The 14,818-nt window shown below is 38.7% G+C and overlaps 1 protein-coding gene and 1 non-coding gene across 3 annotated transcripts in view; one reads left to right on the top strand and one right to left on the bottom strand.

Annotated features, from left to right (window-relative positions):
* The first annotated feature begins 825 nt into the window (after positions 1-825).
* LOC125129754 (Golgi pH regulator) overlaps positions 826-14,818 on the top strand; it is a 55,088-nt gene continuing 41,095 nt past the window's right edge. Inside the window, exons 1-2 of one of the 2 annotated variants that reach the window (XM_047784833.1) lie at positions 826-1,032; positions 14,312-14,371. In XM_047784833.1, the coding sequence (XP_047640789.1) occupies positions 991-1,032; positions 14,312-14,371 (102 nt within the window). In that variant the 5' untranslated portion in view covers positions 826-990. Of the gene's footprint in view, positions 1,033-14,311; positions 14,372-14,818 lie in introns of those variants that run through there. The other variant, XM_047784834.1, reaches the window with a different exon arrangement.
* Positions 7,575-7,681, bottom strand: LOC125130189 (U6 spliceosomal RNA). Its single transcript, XR_007135685.1, has one exon. It is a non-coding gene; the product is annotated as a U6 spliceosomal RNA (small nuclear RNA).

The following is a 14,818-nucleotide window of genomic DNA, read 5'->3' as shown; positions in this document are numbered from 1 at the left end:
AATTCCAACATGGGTTTATTTCCTAAAATAGCTCATCTTCAGACTCAAAGAATCACTTCTTGTTTTGAATTAAGTCTATCTTTCATTTAACTTCCATCCCCTTGTCCTACAAATATCTCTTGGGGCCATATTAATTCTATCCATTCTTTCAAATGAAGACAGCTGTTAACACTCCTGAGTCATCTTCCTTTCCTCCTCCTCATCTGGTGACTGACCTCTGAGTACGCCCCAATACATCTATTTGCCTTTTAAAAGCATGGCATAAGAATTCAACTCTGGGTATTGTAAGATGGGTATCAAGTACAATGAGATTGTCACTCTTTACAGATGGTGTGCTTTTTCATCATCCTTATCACATCAGAAATTTAATTGGTTAGCTACGTTTGCTAAAATCTCACCTGGTTTTCCACTCTTCTCTCGTCTGTAATTATGCAGTTGTTTGTGGAGCTAAGTATAAATTGTAACGTCTAAAACACAATGCCTCATTTATAGTCCAACCCATTATAATAATTGTTACTAATAACTTCATCTTATTAGCTACAGCCATTATAAAATAGAATTGCCACTTTAAAAAGATGTTAGTTCAGGCCCTGCCTCCTTTAGCCTCAGAAATGGAAATGCTACCTTACATTACATCTTTTTTGGGTTTTGTTTTTGGTTTTGTTTTTAATTTTCAGACTACGTTATTGTGTCCCGCCCCTTATAGGCAGGCCAAGTCTAATTAAGCCCCGCCCCCAGAACGGCCCTTCCCTGGCCCCGCCCCCAGGCGCTCAGCTCCTAGACGCCCGCCCAATCCTAGCCGAGGCGGGAAGCGCTGGAGGTAGCTGCTGATTGGCTGGCTGCGGCGCAGCTTGATGGCGTCGGGCTGGCGAGCCAAGGGTCTGGTGGTGGCCCCCGGGCGACTGCCGCCTGTGTGAGGGGCTAGCGGCCCGAGCGAGCTGGGTCCTCGGGGAGTGGAAGCGGAAGCACTAGCCCTCCTTACACTTCGCCATGAGTTTCCTTATTGACTCCAGCATCATGATTACCTCCCAGGTGAGCTACTGCGTCCCGCCCCGGGACTCCTCAGTCTCCCTGTCTCTCGGCGTCTTCTTTAGGCCTCAGAGATGCAGGCTGGCCCGGCATCTCGCTCTCCTCGCTCGCAGCCTGTGTCCGCTTCTCTGGTGCCTGGAGCTCGGGGAGGGTGTGGGATTTGCTGCGGCCGGTTCCCTGCGCCCTCCCTGTCAGGAGGCATCTGGCGGCCGCCCGCGCCCCAACCCAGTCTCTATTACTCCCCCCACCCCCACCCCAGCTTTCCTGGCCACTATTGGGAGGGATCAGGTGGCCTTAGCGCTCAGAGTTGGTGCCGCAGGAAGGGAGCGGTCCCCAAAGTGCCCTGAAACTCTGGATTGCGCAGCTGACCAGTGTATCAGGGAAGAGTGTATTTCCGTGTGCGTCTCGCCAATCGGGGCTGGCTCCTGGGGACACGTGGAGGCGTTGCTGGTTAGTTGTCAAATACTGAATCCGGGTGCGGAGGAATTTACCGCTCTCACGTCAGAGATTTTTTAAGTATCAAGTTTTGTTTGTACTTATCTTCTGTTTGCTGCCCAAGCTTTTAGGGCAGCACCCCTAAAGGAGGGTCTTTTTCTGAGCCTCTTTCCTTCTCGATTGTCCACCTTCATTCAGAGGTACAGTCAGCAAACTTTTATTGATCATTATATAAAGTTCTGAGGATACGAACAAATAAGACATTTGACTGTCTCTGCTTTATAAAAGACTCTTGGTTTTACTGTGTCATTAGTTGAGTTACTCTTTTTTTTTTAAACAGCACTTATCACAACACTGATATCATTTATGTATTTACTTATGAGCTTATTTTTTGAGATCTTGGCTTGTTCATAGCGCCATCTTCACCTCCAAATGCAAGCATTATTTTTTGGCCAACTGTTAAAATTTGTAGAAGCTCATACTACTTAGTGATTTTCCCACCCCACCCCCTCGTTTTTCTAGTAATTTAAAGTATTTTTAAACTTTTAAAAATTTTCCTGTCACCATTGCACCTTGCGGCAAATGGAAACTCTCAGGCTAAGTAAGGGTCTAACTGGAGCTGCAGCTGCTGGCCCATTCCATAGCCTCAGTAAGGCAGAATGAGCCGCATATGCGACCTCCGCAGAGCTTGCTGGAACACTGGTTAACTCACTGAAGAGGCCAGGGATGGAACCCTTCTCACCGACAGCATGTCAGGTTTTTAACCCCTGCTGACCACAGTGTGAACTCCTAAAGCAATTTTTCTTAATTGTTCTTTTTTTTTTTTTTTTTCTTCCAAGTGGCACATAACAGAAACTTCTTTTGGGGGATTTAAAAGTAAATTAATTCCTTGGGGGTTTTATTCTGTTTATGTATTGCTTTATTCTAATGCTCTGTCTTCGGAGTGGAGCATTTTCCTTGTTTCTTGAAAAACTTATTAAAAGATTTTCGAGGAGTTCCCGTGATGGCACAGCGGAAACGAATCCGACTAGGAACCATGAGGTTGTGGGGTCGATCCCTGGCCTTGCTTAATGGGTTAAGGATCCGGCGTTCCTGTGAGCTGTGGTGTAGGTCACAGCTGCGGCTCGGATCTGGCGTGGCTGTGGCGTAGGCCAGAGGCTACAGCTCTGACTGGACCCCCAGCCTGGGAACCTCCACATGCCGCGGGTGTGGCCCTGAAAAGACAAAAAAAAAATTTTTTTTCGGAGAGTGTGAAACAGGGAACAGCCTGATACAATACTTGTTTGTTTTTGAATTTACCGTTCTTTATAAGTTTTCATAATTATTGTTTTTATTGGCTGCATAATATTAAAACATATTGATGTTCAAAAATCTGGACATGTAAGTCCTTTGCTTTCCTAACTTTTCCAAGGCTTTCTGTTATCCTTTTGTGATAACTCAGGGTTATTTTTACTAACTCAAGAAAAATGACAATATTTAAGTAGCATTTTTTCACTTGGAGTAAAAAAAAGAAATTGGCATTCCATTGTAACCTCTAAGATTTTTACAATGAATATAATTGATTGATAAGTTGAACCAAGAAAGCAGCTTTCCGATCTTGTTTGCCTTATGATACTTTAACTTTGACACATGCTTTCACGTGCAATATTAAATTTAATTCTCAAACCTGCTCTTTACAAATGAGGAACTAAGACCCAAAGGATCCTTTGCGTGGAATGTTCTCTATCCAGATATTTATGTAGCTACTTCATCATCATTTAGGTATCAGTAAAAATACCACTTCGGGGAGGCTTTACCTGACTCCTTATCCCCAGACACCTTCCATCTCATTTCCCTCTTTTAATTTCTTCATATCCATCTCTATTGTTTATTTGTGTTTGATAGAAACTCCATGAGATCTGGGGTACTCTCTGTCTCCTGTGCTGTATTCCCCAGGATCTAGATCAGTTTCAGGCACATAGAGGCCTAATAAATATTTATTTAATAAAAAGCACCTTTCTAGAGAGGTGCGATTACCTGAAACACCTCCCCCTCAATTTTTCTGTTTTATATGAACTGAAAGATTTATTTGGAATGAAATCTGAAATCAGAGGTCATATATTGAAGCCGATCCACTTCAGGCAACATCTTGGCATAGAGGTTGTTCACTGTGCCACAGGATAAAGTTCACATCCCTGGTATAGCTTATGGAATCTCTTATGGTGAGACCCCCGCCCCCCAGCTCTTACCTCTTCAGCCTTGACCCTCACCACTTCTCACTTCATTTTATACACTAGCTTTGCTAAACTTCTTTAGTAAAGGTAAACTTTACTTCTTAACCTGGCCATGCTATCATGCCTCTAAATTTCCCCTAGTCTGTTCTCTTTCTGGACCTTTTCCCCATGCCTCTCCACTACTTTCTCCTGGCTAACTCCTGTTCAGCCTTCAGATCTCATCGTAGATATCCGAAGCACATCTCCCAGAATGGATTAGATATCCCTATACATGCTTTCATAGTATCATTTGCCCACTTCACTTGTAACAGCACTATCACATTGTTTCACAATTACTTGTTTATCTCCTCCATAGAGTATACACTCCTTGAGAGCAGTGTCCATGCTCTCTTGTTCACCTTTCTACCCCTAGGACCTGGCACATATTATACACTAGCGAATATTTGTTAAATAAATAAAAGGGCAAATAAATGATCCAAGGAAGGGGTCTTGTCTGTTCTTTAATGAATGTCCTGCCAATGGTCATCTTATTTTTTTATATGAAGCTAATTTTCAATGTAGCAGTTATTTTTTGTAAAAGCAGCTGTTATCTAACCCATGTTTTCAGCCTCTCTCCACAGTCATAAGACTTGTCAGTTCCAAAGTACACTCTAAGTCCCAAGGTCAAGACTTCACAATTTCAAAACTATTAATTCTCTTTTTTGAATAAGAATCTGTGCACTTTCTATTTTATTTGCAAAAATGTTTGAAATTGCTTTTTCCTTTTGCATGCTTTTTAGATCCTCTTTAATCTTGCCAGAATTCATATTAATCTTGGACTTACTGAATTTTCCTGGTATTTTTTTCATATTAGTTGTGTAAAAGTCTTTTTAAGCTTTTTTTGTCAATGTGAAAGGAGTTAAGGTATATAACTCTCTTTCATTTCCCGTCCCCTCATATAGACTTATCAATTTCACTTGTTTTCTTTTCCTAAAGTCCCATTTCAGAGTGATCTTGGTGAAATATTTGATTTTTTATCATCTCTACCGTTCACCACTCTCAGTCCTAAATACCTAAGTTCTCCAACTTCAGTCATGACTTCAGAAGTCATTTAAATATGGCCACTAAACTATGAATCTAAATGTCTCCTTTATAATACCCAAAGGATCTCATGCCCTCTTGTGTCTTTTCCTACATACAAAAGTCCACACTTGGATCACTGCTAGTTAGTCTGCTACTAAGGGTCCTGAGGCTTCTGTAGAAAATCACACAACTGTGCAGATTGCTGATGCCATGAGTTTATGGACACCTTCAGATCAGTGAATCATTTTTTTTTCCTTGTCTTTAATCAGCTGCTTGTTCCCTTGCCCTCATAATTTCTCTGAACCTTTATCTCTCTTTTCAAAGTCTACTTTTTCATTTTTACATCTCCTACTCTTAGCAGATGACCTTGCCAACAACTTTTTCAACAAAAGTGAGGCCAAAAAGGGTGAGCTCCTTCTACTTCTTAATCTATGTAGTTATTTATATCCACAGCCATTCCCAACTCCTTTCCTCCCATATCAGAAAATAAGGTGCCCCCTTCAGCTCTTTAAGTTCATCCTTTCCACCTGTGCCTTTAATCATGGAGCAGCTTATTGTGAAGTGGTTTAAAAACACAAGCTTTGGAGTCAGCCACACCAGCTTCAGCTTGAATCCTGATTCTGAAACTTGCTATAAATGGATTAAGGTCCTTTAAGCCTCAGCTTTCTCTGTAATGAGGACAATCAGCCCTACTTTATCAGGTTTTTATGATTTAATGAGATTGCAGGGCTAAGCACTTTGAGTTCCTGGAATATACTAAATGGTCAATAAAAGGTAGTTGCTCCTAGTAATAATAAATTAATAACATTATCAGCTCATATCCTGTGATCTCTCAGTTCCTTCTCATATTTGTTCATCTCTTTTCTCTACTGCTTTCTTCCCCTTACCCTGTGAATTTTTCTCTTTACCCCACATTCTTGCTCAGGCTACTATCTAATGTTTGCCCTCGTTCTCATTCTCAGCTGTCCCTTGAGTAATTTGTGCTTATTGTCTCCAGCTACCCTCCATGCACTGCCAACCTACTAAAGTCTGGCCCTTGCCTCCATCTCACTACTCAAACTATTTTCCTCAAGGTCAGCATTGACCTCCAAGTTACCAAATCCTTTACACATTTTTCAGTCCTGGTTTAACTGCCTGCCTCGGCTTCATTTAACACTCCTTTAATTTCTGTTCCCTTGGTTTCAAGATACCACACTCTTGGCGCTGTTATTTCTCTGACCGTTCCTTCTCTGTCTCCTTCCTGGACTCTTCCCATTCCTTCCCTCACTATTTTCTTCTTGGCATATTACTCTCTGTACTCTACATATTATTCCGAAGTGATCTCATATTATTTGGTGGTTTCAACTCTTAGGTGTATCTTGGCCTTTCTTCATAATCTGTTGTTTATGTCAACCTGGATGGCCCTCAAGCACTAAGCTGTGTCTAAAAGTGAACCCATCATCCCCTTATCTCCCATCCCCATGCCTTTTTTTCTCCTCCAGTATCTTTATATAAAGTGAGTTGGCCTCACTCTTCATCCTGTATTCCAAACTAGTCTTCCTTGATTCCTCCTTGTTGATTTTACCTTCCAAATAGTCAAGTCTGTTGCCTCCTCTCTTTTTTTCTGAAGTATAGTTGACTTACAATGTTGTTTTAATTTCTTCTATGCTGCAGAGTGACTCAGTTATACATGTATACATTCTTTTTTCTTTTCCATTATGGTTTATCTCATATAAATATATTAAATATAGGACCTTGTTGTTTATCCATTCTATATGTTATAGTTTACATCTGCTAACCTCAAACTCCAAGTTCTTCCCTCTCCCACCTCCTCCCCCTTGGCAACTACAAGTCTGTTCTCTATGTCTGTGAGTCTGTTTCTGTTTCATAGGTAGGTTCATTTGTGTCATATTTTAGATTCCACATCTAAGTGATATCATATGGCATTTATCTCTCTTTCTGAGTTACCTCACTTAGTATGATAATCTCTAGTTCCATTCATGTTGCTGCAAATGGCATTATTTTGTTCTTTTTTAAGACTGAGTAGTATTCCACTATATATGTACCACATCTTCTTTATCTACTCATCTGTCAATGGACATTTAAGTTGTTCCATGTCTTAGCTATTGTGAATACTGCTGCTGTGAACACAGGGGTGCATTATCTTTTTGAATTATATTGTCCAGATATATGCCCAGGAATGGGATTGCAGGATCATATATAACTGTGTTTTTACTTTAAATAATCTCTTGTTATTTGTATATTAGCATATATTTATGTGTGTGTGTGCGTATATACATTCACCTATATTTAAAAAGTGTAAGCAGAAGGAAGATGTTATAAAGAGGAGTCTAGGGCTTGTAACAATTAATTCTATTTTTAGTTTTTTGAGTAGCCTCCCTAATATGAATTCACCATACTGGCTGCAGCAACTTACATTCCCACTGACAGTGTAGGAGGGTTCCCTTTTCTCTACACCCTCTCCAGCATTTGCTATTTGTACACTTATTTATTTATTTTTTAACAGCTGCACCTACATCATATGGAATTTCCTGGGCCAGGGATGAAATCAGAGCCACAGTCATGACCACTGCCACAGCTGCAGCAATGCCGGATCCTTAACCCACTGTGCCAGGCCAAGGATCAAACCTACATCCCAGTGATGCAGAGAGGCCACCTATTCTGTTGTACCACAGCAGGAACTCCTATTTTTAGACTTTTTAATGATGGCCATGTTGACTGCTGTGAGGTGGTACCTCATCATAGTTTTGTTTTGCATTTCTCTAATAGTGGGTGTTGAGTATCTTTTTATGTGCCCATTTTCTGTCTGTATGACTTCTTTTTTTTTTTTTTTTTAAAAACATGGAACGCTTCGTGAATTTGCGTGGCATCCTTGCGCAGGGGCCATGCTAATCTTCTCTGTATCGTTCCAATTTTAGTATGTGTGCTGCCGAAGCGAGCACTGTCTGTATGACTTCTTTGGAGAAATATTTACTCAGGTCTTCTGCCCCCAACAAACCCCGCTTTTTTTCTTTTTTGGCTGCCCCAAGGCATATGGAGTTACCAGACCAGGGATCAGATCTGAGCTGCAGTTGTGACCTGTGCTGCAGCTGAGGCAATGCCAGATCCTTAATCCACTGAGTGGGGCCAGGGATCAAACCCGCATCCCGGCACTCCCAAGATGCTGCCGATCCTGTTGCACCACAGTGGAACTCCCTTCTGCCCATTTTTTGACTCTTTTTTTTTTTTTTTTTGTCTTTTGTTGTTGCTATTTCTTGGGCCGCTCCCGCGGCATATGGAGGTTCCCAGGCTAGGGGTTGAATCGGAGCTGTAGCCACCGGCCTACGCCAGAGCCACAGCAACGCGGGATCCGAGCCGCTTCTGCAATCTACACCACAGCTCATAGCAACGCCGGATCGTTAACCCTCTGAGCAAGGGCAGGGACCGAACCCGCAACCTCATGGTTCCTAGTCGGATTCGTTAACCACTGCGCCACGACGGGAACTCCTCTTTTTTTTTTTTTTTAATTGAACTGTTTATATATTTTGGAAAGGAAGTCCTTGTGAGTTGCATCATTTGTAAATATGACTTCCTTTGCTGTACAAAAGTTTTAAGTTCGATTAGGTCCCATTTGTTTATTTTTGTTTTTATTTTTATTGCCTTGGGAGAATGACCTAAGAAAACATTGGAGGAGTTCCCGTCGTGGCGCAGTGGTTAACGAATCCGACTGGGAACCATTAGGTTGCGGGTTCGGTCCCTGCCCTTGCTCAGTGGGTTAACGATCCAGCGTTGCCGTGAGCTGTGGTGTAGGTTGCAGACTCGGCTCGGATCCTGCGTTGCTGTGGCTCTGGCGTAGGCTGGCAGCTACAGCTCCGATTAGACCCCTAGCCTGGGAACCTCCATATGCCGTGGGAGCGGCCCAAGAAATGGCAAAAAGACAAAAAAAAAAAGAAAAGAAAACATTGGAACAATTTATTTCAGAGAATGTTTTGCCTATGTTCTCTTCAAGGAGTTTTATGGTGTCCTGTCTTATGTTTAAGTCTTTAAGCCATTTTGAGGGCTTTTGTGTGTGTGTGTAGTGAGGATATATTCTAATTTCATTGATTTACGTGCAGCTGTCCAGCTGCATTTGCAACAGAATCAGTTCCATTCCATTAATTCATGTGTCTGTTTTTTGTTCCAGTATTACACTGTCTTAATTACTGTAGCTTTGTAGTATTGTCTGAAGTCTGGGAGGGTTACACCTCTTGCTTTGTTCTTTTTCCTCAGGATTGCTTTGGCAATTCTGGTTTTTTTATGTTTCCATATAAATTTTAGGATTATTTGTTCTAGTTATGTGAAAAATGTCATTGGTAATTTGATCACATTAAATCTGTAGATTGCTTTAGGTAGTATGGCCATTTTAACAATATTAATTCTTCTAACCCAAGAGCATGGGATATCTTTCCATTTCCTTGAATCATCTTTAATTTCCTTGATTAATTTTTTATAGTTTTTAGCATATAAATCTTTGCTTCCTTGGTCAGGTTTAATCCTAAGTATTTTAATTCTTTTGGTATGATTTTAAAAGGTTTTTTCTTTTACATTCCCTTTCTGATATTTCACTGTTAGTGTAAAGAAATGCAACCCATTTCTATATGTTATCTTGTATCCTGCTACCTTGCTGAATTCATTTATCAGTTTTGGTAGTTTTTGTGTGGAGTCCCTAGGCTTTTCTATACATAGTATCATGTCACTCGAATATAGTGACAATTTTACCTCTTCCCTTCCAATTTGGATATGTTTTATTTGTTTTTCTTGTCTGATTGCTGCTGTTGTTAGGACTTCCAATTCTATGTTGAATAGAAGGAATGAGAGTGGGCATCTTTGAACTAAAATTTTGGTCTAGATTTTAGCAGAAAGTCTTTCAGCTTTTCACCTTTGAGTATTATATTGGCTGTGGGTTTGTCATCAGTTGGTTTTATTATGCTGACATATGTTCACCCCAGACCCACTTTATCATGAATGGATGTGGATTTTTGTCAAATGCTTTTTCTGCATCTATTGAGATGATCATGTGGTTTTTCTCTTTTCTTTTGTTGATGTGGTGTATCACATTGATTGATTTGTGTGTTTTGAACCATCCTTGTGAACTTGGGATGAATCCCACTTGGTCATGGTTTATGATTTTTTTTAATGTATGATTGGATTTAGTTTGCTAATATTTTGTTGAGATTCTTTGCATCTGTATTCATCAGAGATTGGCCTATAATTTTCTTTTTTGGCAATATCTTTGTTTTTGATATCAGGGTGATGGTGGCTTCATAGAGTATCTTTGATAGTATTCCCTCTTCTTCAGTCTTTTGGAAGAGTTTGAGAAGGAATGGTAAAAGTTCTTTGTATGTTTGGTAGAATTTATCCTTGAAGCCATCTGGTCCTGGACTTTGATTGGTAGGGAGTTGTTTTTTTTTTTAATTTTTTATTACAGATTCTATTTCACTTCTAGTATTTGATCTGTTAAAGATATCTATTTCTTCTGGATTCAGTTTTGGCAGGTATATGTTTCTAGAAACTTTTCTATTTCTGCCAGATTTTCGAATTTGTTGGCATATAATTGTTCATAGAATTATAGGTTTTTTTGTGTGTGTTTCTGCTGTATTCGTTGATATTTCTCCTTTTTCATTTCTTATTTTGTTTATTTGGGTTCTCTCTTCTTATTGGTGAGCCTGGCTAGAGGTTTGTCAATTTTGCATATCCTTTCAAAGAACCAGCTCTTGGTTTTGTTGATTTTTTTTTCTATTGTCTTTTAAATATCTATTATATTTATTTCATCTCTGACCTTTATTTTTTCCTTCCTTCTGATGATTTTAGGTTTGGTTTACTTTTTCTAATTCTTTTTCAATTTTAAGTTAAGTGGTTTACTTGAGATTTTTCTTCTTTTTCAAGGAAGGCCTGTATCACTATGAACTTCCCTCTAAGAACTGCTTTTGCAGCATATAGGTTTTTTTTAATGATTTTTATTTTTTCCATCATAGCTGGTTTACAGTAGCATCCCATAGATTTTGTATGGTTGTGTTTTCATTGCCATTTGTCTCAAGGTATATTTTAATTTCCTTTTTGATTTTGTTGACCCATTGGTTTTTTAGTTGCATGTTTGGTCTCCATGTAATCTTTTTTTTCCTCATTTCTTTTTCTGTGGTTGTGCTCAGAAAAGATGCTTGAAATAATTTCTATATGATTAAATTTGTTGAAGCTTCTTTTGTGCCCTAGTATGCCAACCACCAATGTCTTTTTGTTGTTGTTGTTTTTGAGGGTTTGGGGTTTTTTTTCCCCTGCTTTTTTGCTTTTTAGGGTCACACCAGTGGCATATGGAGGTTCCCAGGCTAGGGGTCGAATCAGAGCTACAGCTGCTGGCCTATGCCACAGCTACAGCAACATTGGTCCCAGCCGCATCTGCAACCTACACCATAGCTCAGAGGAATGCCCACTGGGCAGGCCAGGGATCAAACCCACAACTTCATGGTTCCTAGTCAGATTCATTTCTGCTGTGCCACGATGGGAACTCCTCACCAATGTCTTTATTCTGGTCTTTATCATCTCTCATCTGGACTGCTGCAACAATGTCCAGTAAAGTTTCTTTCTCTACAGTGTTGTTTCCTTCAAATAGCTACAATAGTGCTCTGTATAAAATAAACATGTCCATGTCTTTTCCCTACTTATATGACTCCTTATCACCTACAGACTATGATCTAAGCTCTTTGCAGTGGCCTCCAAGGCTTTCAGTCATTGGTCCTCTGCTCTTCTTCTCTTAGCCTCATTTAACTACTTCCTTCTTTGAATTTTATCTTCCTTCAGCACCAAACTGTTTGTAGTTACCAGTATATACAATACTATTTGTTACCTCTGTGCCTTTATTCATGCTCTTTGCTGTCTGGAAAGAAAGCCCTGTCCTCGTACCCCCATTACCAGTCTTTTACCTATATAATTCTTTTTCATCCTTTAAGAGAGTATTGGGTTTTTTTTTTAATGTTTTAGGGATGGTGGAAACCTTAGAGTGTGTGGTAAATAACTTGGAACCTTTCTCTAGGAAAACGCATATAATCCCCAAATTTGCACATGATATCAGGTTTTAACTAAATTAAAATCCCCTTCATCTAAGGTATTATCTTCCCCAGAAAAAATTTGTCCTAACCCCCTACTAGATTGATTTGGTCTCCCTCTTTTATATTCTTTTACATATCCTGTGCATATCTCTATCATTGCATGTCCCATGTTACAATTATAACTATTTAGCATCTTCACCACTATACTATACCTCCTTGAGGGTATAACTGTCTTGCTTGTCTTTGTATCCCCAGTACCTAGCACAACACATAGAGGTTATTGTCAAAAAAAATGAGGTTAATATTCCTGAAAAACAAACTATCTTTTACTATGGACCATTTATTCATTCAGCAAATATTTACAGAGAGCCTGCTACGTGCCAGGCATTGTGCTGGGTGCTGAGGATACAAAGACTAACAAGACAAACATGATCCCTATCTTCATAGAACTTACAGTCTAATGTCTTTAAAAAAAAAAAGGTGTGTATTTAAATTAGACATTTTTAAAACTGTGTGATTAGTGCTTTGATAAGGGAAATATAAAAAGAGCAAGCTACCTGTATTTAGGAGGCCAAAAAAGGCCTTCCAGAGCTAGTAATAATTAAGATCTGTAGGACAAGTAGGGAGGGGAGTGGAGAGAAGTGTCTGTCAGAGAATAACATCAGAGGTCTTGTTATGAAAGAATGCTGTGTCTAAAGAAGCAAAGTGGCTGAAATTATGATTGGTGGGGAGGAGGGCATAGCAAGAGGAGGAATCTCTGCTAAACTGTGCTCACAAGTTCATACTAGCTCCTAAAGTCAGTGGGAAGACATAAAAGAATTTTATTCTGAAACAATGCCATGCAGCAACATGAATGAACTTAGAGATTATCATACTAAGTGAAATAATTCAGACAAAAACCACATGACATCACTTATATGTGGAATCTAAAATATGACAGAAATGAACCTACATACGAAACAGAAACAGACTCACAGACATAGAGAACAGAGGGATGGGAGGACTGGGAGTTTGGGGTTAGCAGATGCAAACGATTAGAATGGATAAACAACAAGGTCCTACTGTATAGTACAGGGAACTATATTTAGTATCCTGTAATAAACCATAATGGAAAAGAATATGAAAAGGAATATATATATATACATATATATGTGTGTGTGTATAACTGAGTCACTTTGCTGTACAGCAGAAATTAACACAACATTGTAGACCAACTATACTTTAAAAATAATAATTTTATTCTCAAGTCTGTTCTCCAAGTCCATGATTTTCTTTTCTGTAGAATGGTTCATTTGTGCAATATTTTAGATTCCAGATATAAGTGATATCATATGGTATTTGTCTTTCTGGGAGTGGCATGGATTGGGAACTTGGGGTTAATAGATGCAGACTTTTGCCTTTGGAATGGATGAGCAATGAGATCCTGCTGTGTAGCACTGAGAACTATATCTAGTCACTTACGTTGGAGCATGACAATGTGAGAAAAAAGAATCGATGCATGTATGTGTAACTGGGTCACTATGCTGTACAGTAGAAAATTGACAGAATACTGTACAGCAGCTATAATGAAAAAAATAAAAATCATTATATAAAAAGAATAATTTTATTCTTTGATAAAGCTCCTAGCTGGTATAAGAAGAAAAGAGTTGTGTCAGAATATGTATATGTAGAGAAGGTTCTACTTAACAATGAAAAACAAATGAGCTTTATAACACTGAACAGAGCTGCCATGTGGCTACTGTCTCTCATGCCAGCTTGAACCAAAACTGACAAAATGGGATCCTGCAATCTCTTGGATTTACAGTGAGGTGAAATGTACTTTATGTGGATTAGGAAAGATAGTGGAGAAGCTGAGAAATGTCCATGAAGAAAAATATATTTTAAAAATACATGTAGAATGGATAAGCAATAATGTCTTGCTGTATAGCACAGGGAACTATGACCAATCACTTGTGATAGAACATGATGGAAGATGCTATGAGAAAAAGAACGTATGTGTAAGTATGACTGGATCACTTCGCTACGTAGCAGAAGTTGACAGAACACTGTAAATCAACTATACTTTAAAAAATTTAAAAATCAGTCTTTCTACTTCTTTCCTTTTTTGAAAAAACTTAACCCCTTTTCCCTGCAGTTGTCTTGTTTTATTTTTTAAAATACTTGCAAACAAGGATCATCTGTAAGAAGCAAGTTTCACTGACTCCTTTTTTATTTGTTAATTTCTCTGGCTCATAAAATGATTATCATAAGGTTACAGGAAAATGCATACTTTAATTTTTGTCTAACCTAAAACATGTTATAAAACAAGGATTATTTCGAATACTGAAAAGCATTTCAACATCTGCCAGTGTTGAGGACATTAATAAGTAGATCTTTAAATTGAGGGGATGTCACCTTTAATTTCTGAAATAAGCTATTTATAGTTAGTTGACCTTTTATTATAAAATAGTCTACATGAGGCTTTTCTCAAAAGATTGTGTATATTGACCTTCTATCTTCTTTCCCCTCCAGATACTTTTCTTTGGATTTGGGTGGCTTTTTTTCATGAGACAACTGTTTAAGGACTATGAGGTGAGAAAAGTTCATTTTGATTATGCTAATACCATATGAATTTACATTGTTTTAAATGGGTCAAGAAAAATACCTCCATTAAATAAAAATCATGTTCAAGAGACAATATCATATGATAGCATTTATATATGGAATCTAACAAAAATGATACAAGTGATCTTACTGATAAAATAGAAATAGACTGACAGACATAGAAACAAACTCATGTCTACCCAGAGGAAAAGGGGAGAGGGATAAATTAGGAATTTGAGTTTAACAAATACACACTACTAACATTGCTATATATAAAATAGATACATAACTGTAAAATACAAGGAACTATATTCAATATCTTATAGTAACGTATAATGGAAAAGAATATATATACACATATACTATATATATGTATCTATATATGTATATATTTGAATCATTTTGCTGTACACCTGAAACATTGTTAAATCAAGT

This window comes from Phacochoerus africanus, chromosome 6 (assembly GCF_016906955.1).
Source record: "Phacochoerus africanus isolate WHEZ1 chromosome 6, ROS_Pafr_v1, whole genome shotgun sequence".
Classification (NCBI taxonomy): Eukaryota; Metazoa; Chordata; class Mammalia; order Artiodactyla; family Suidae; genus Phacochoerus; species Phacochoerus africanus.
This window is presented reverse-complemented; position numbering and strand designations above follow the sequence as displayed.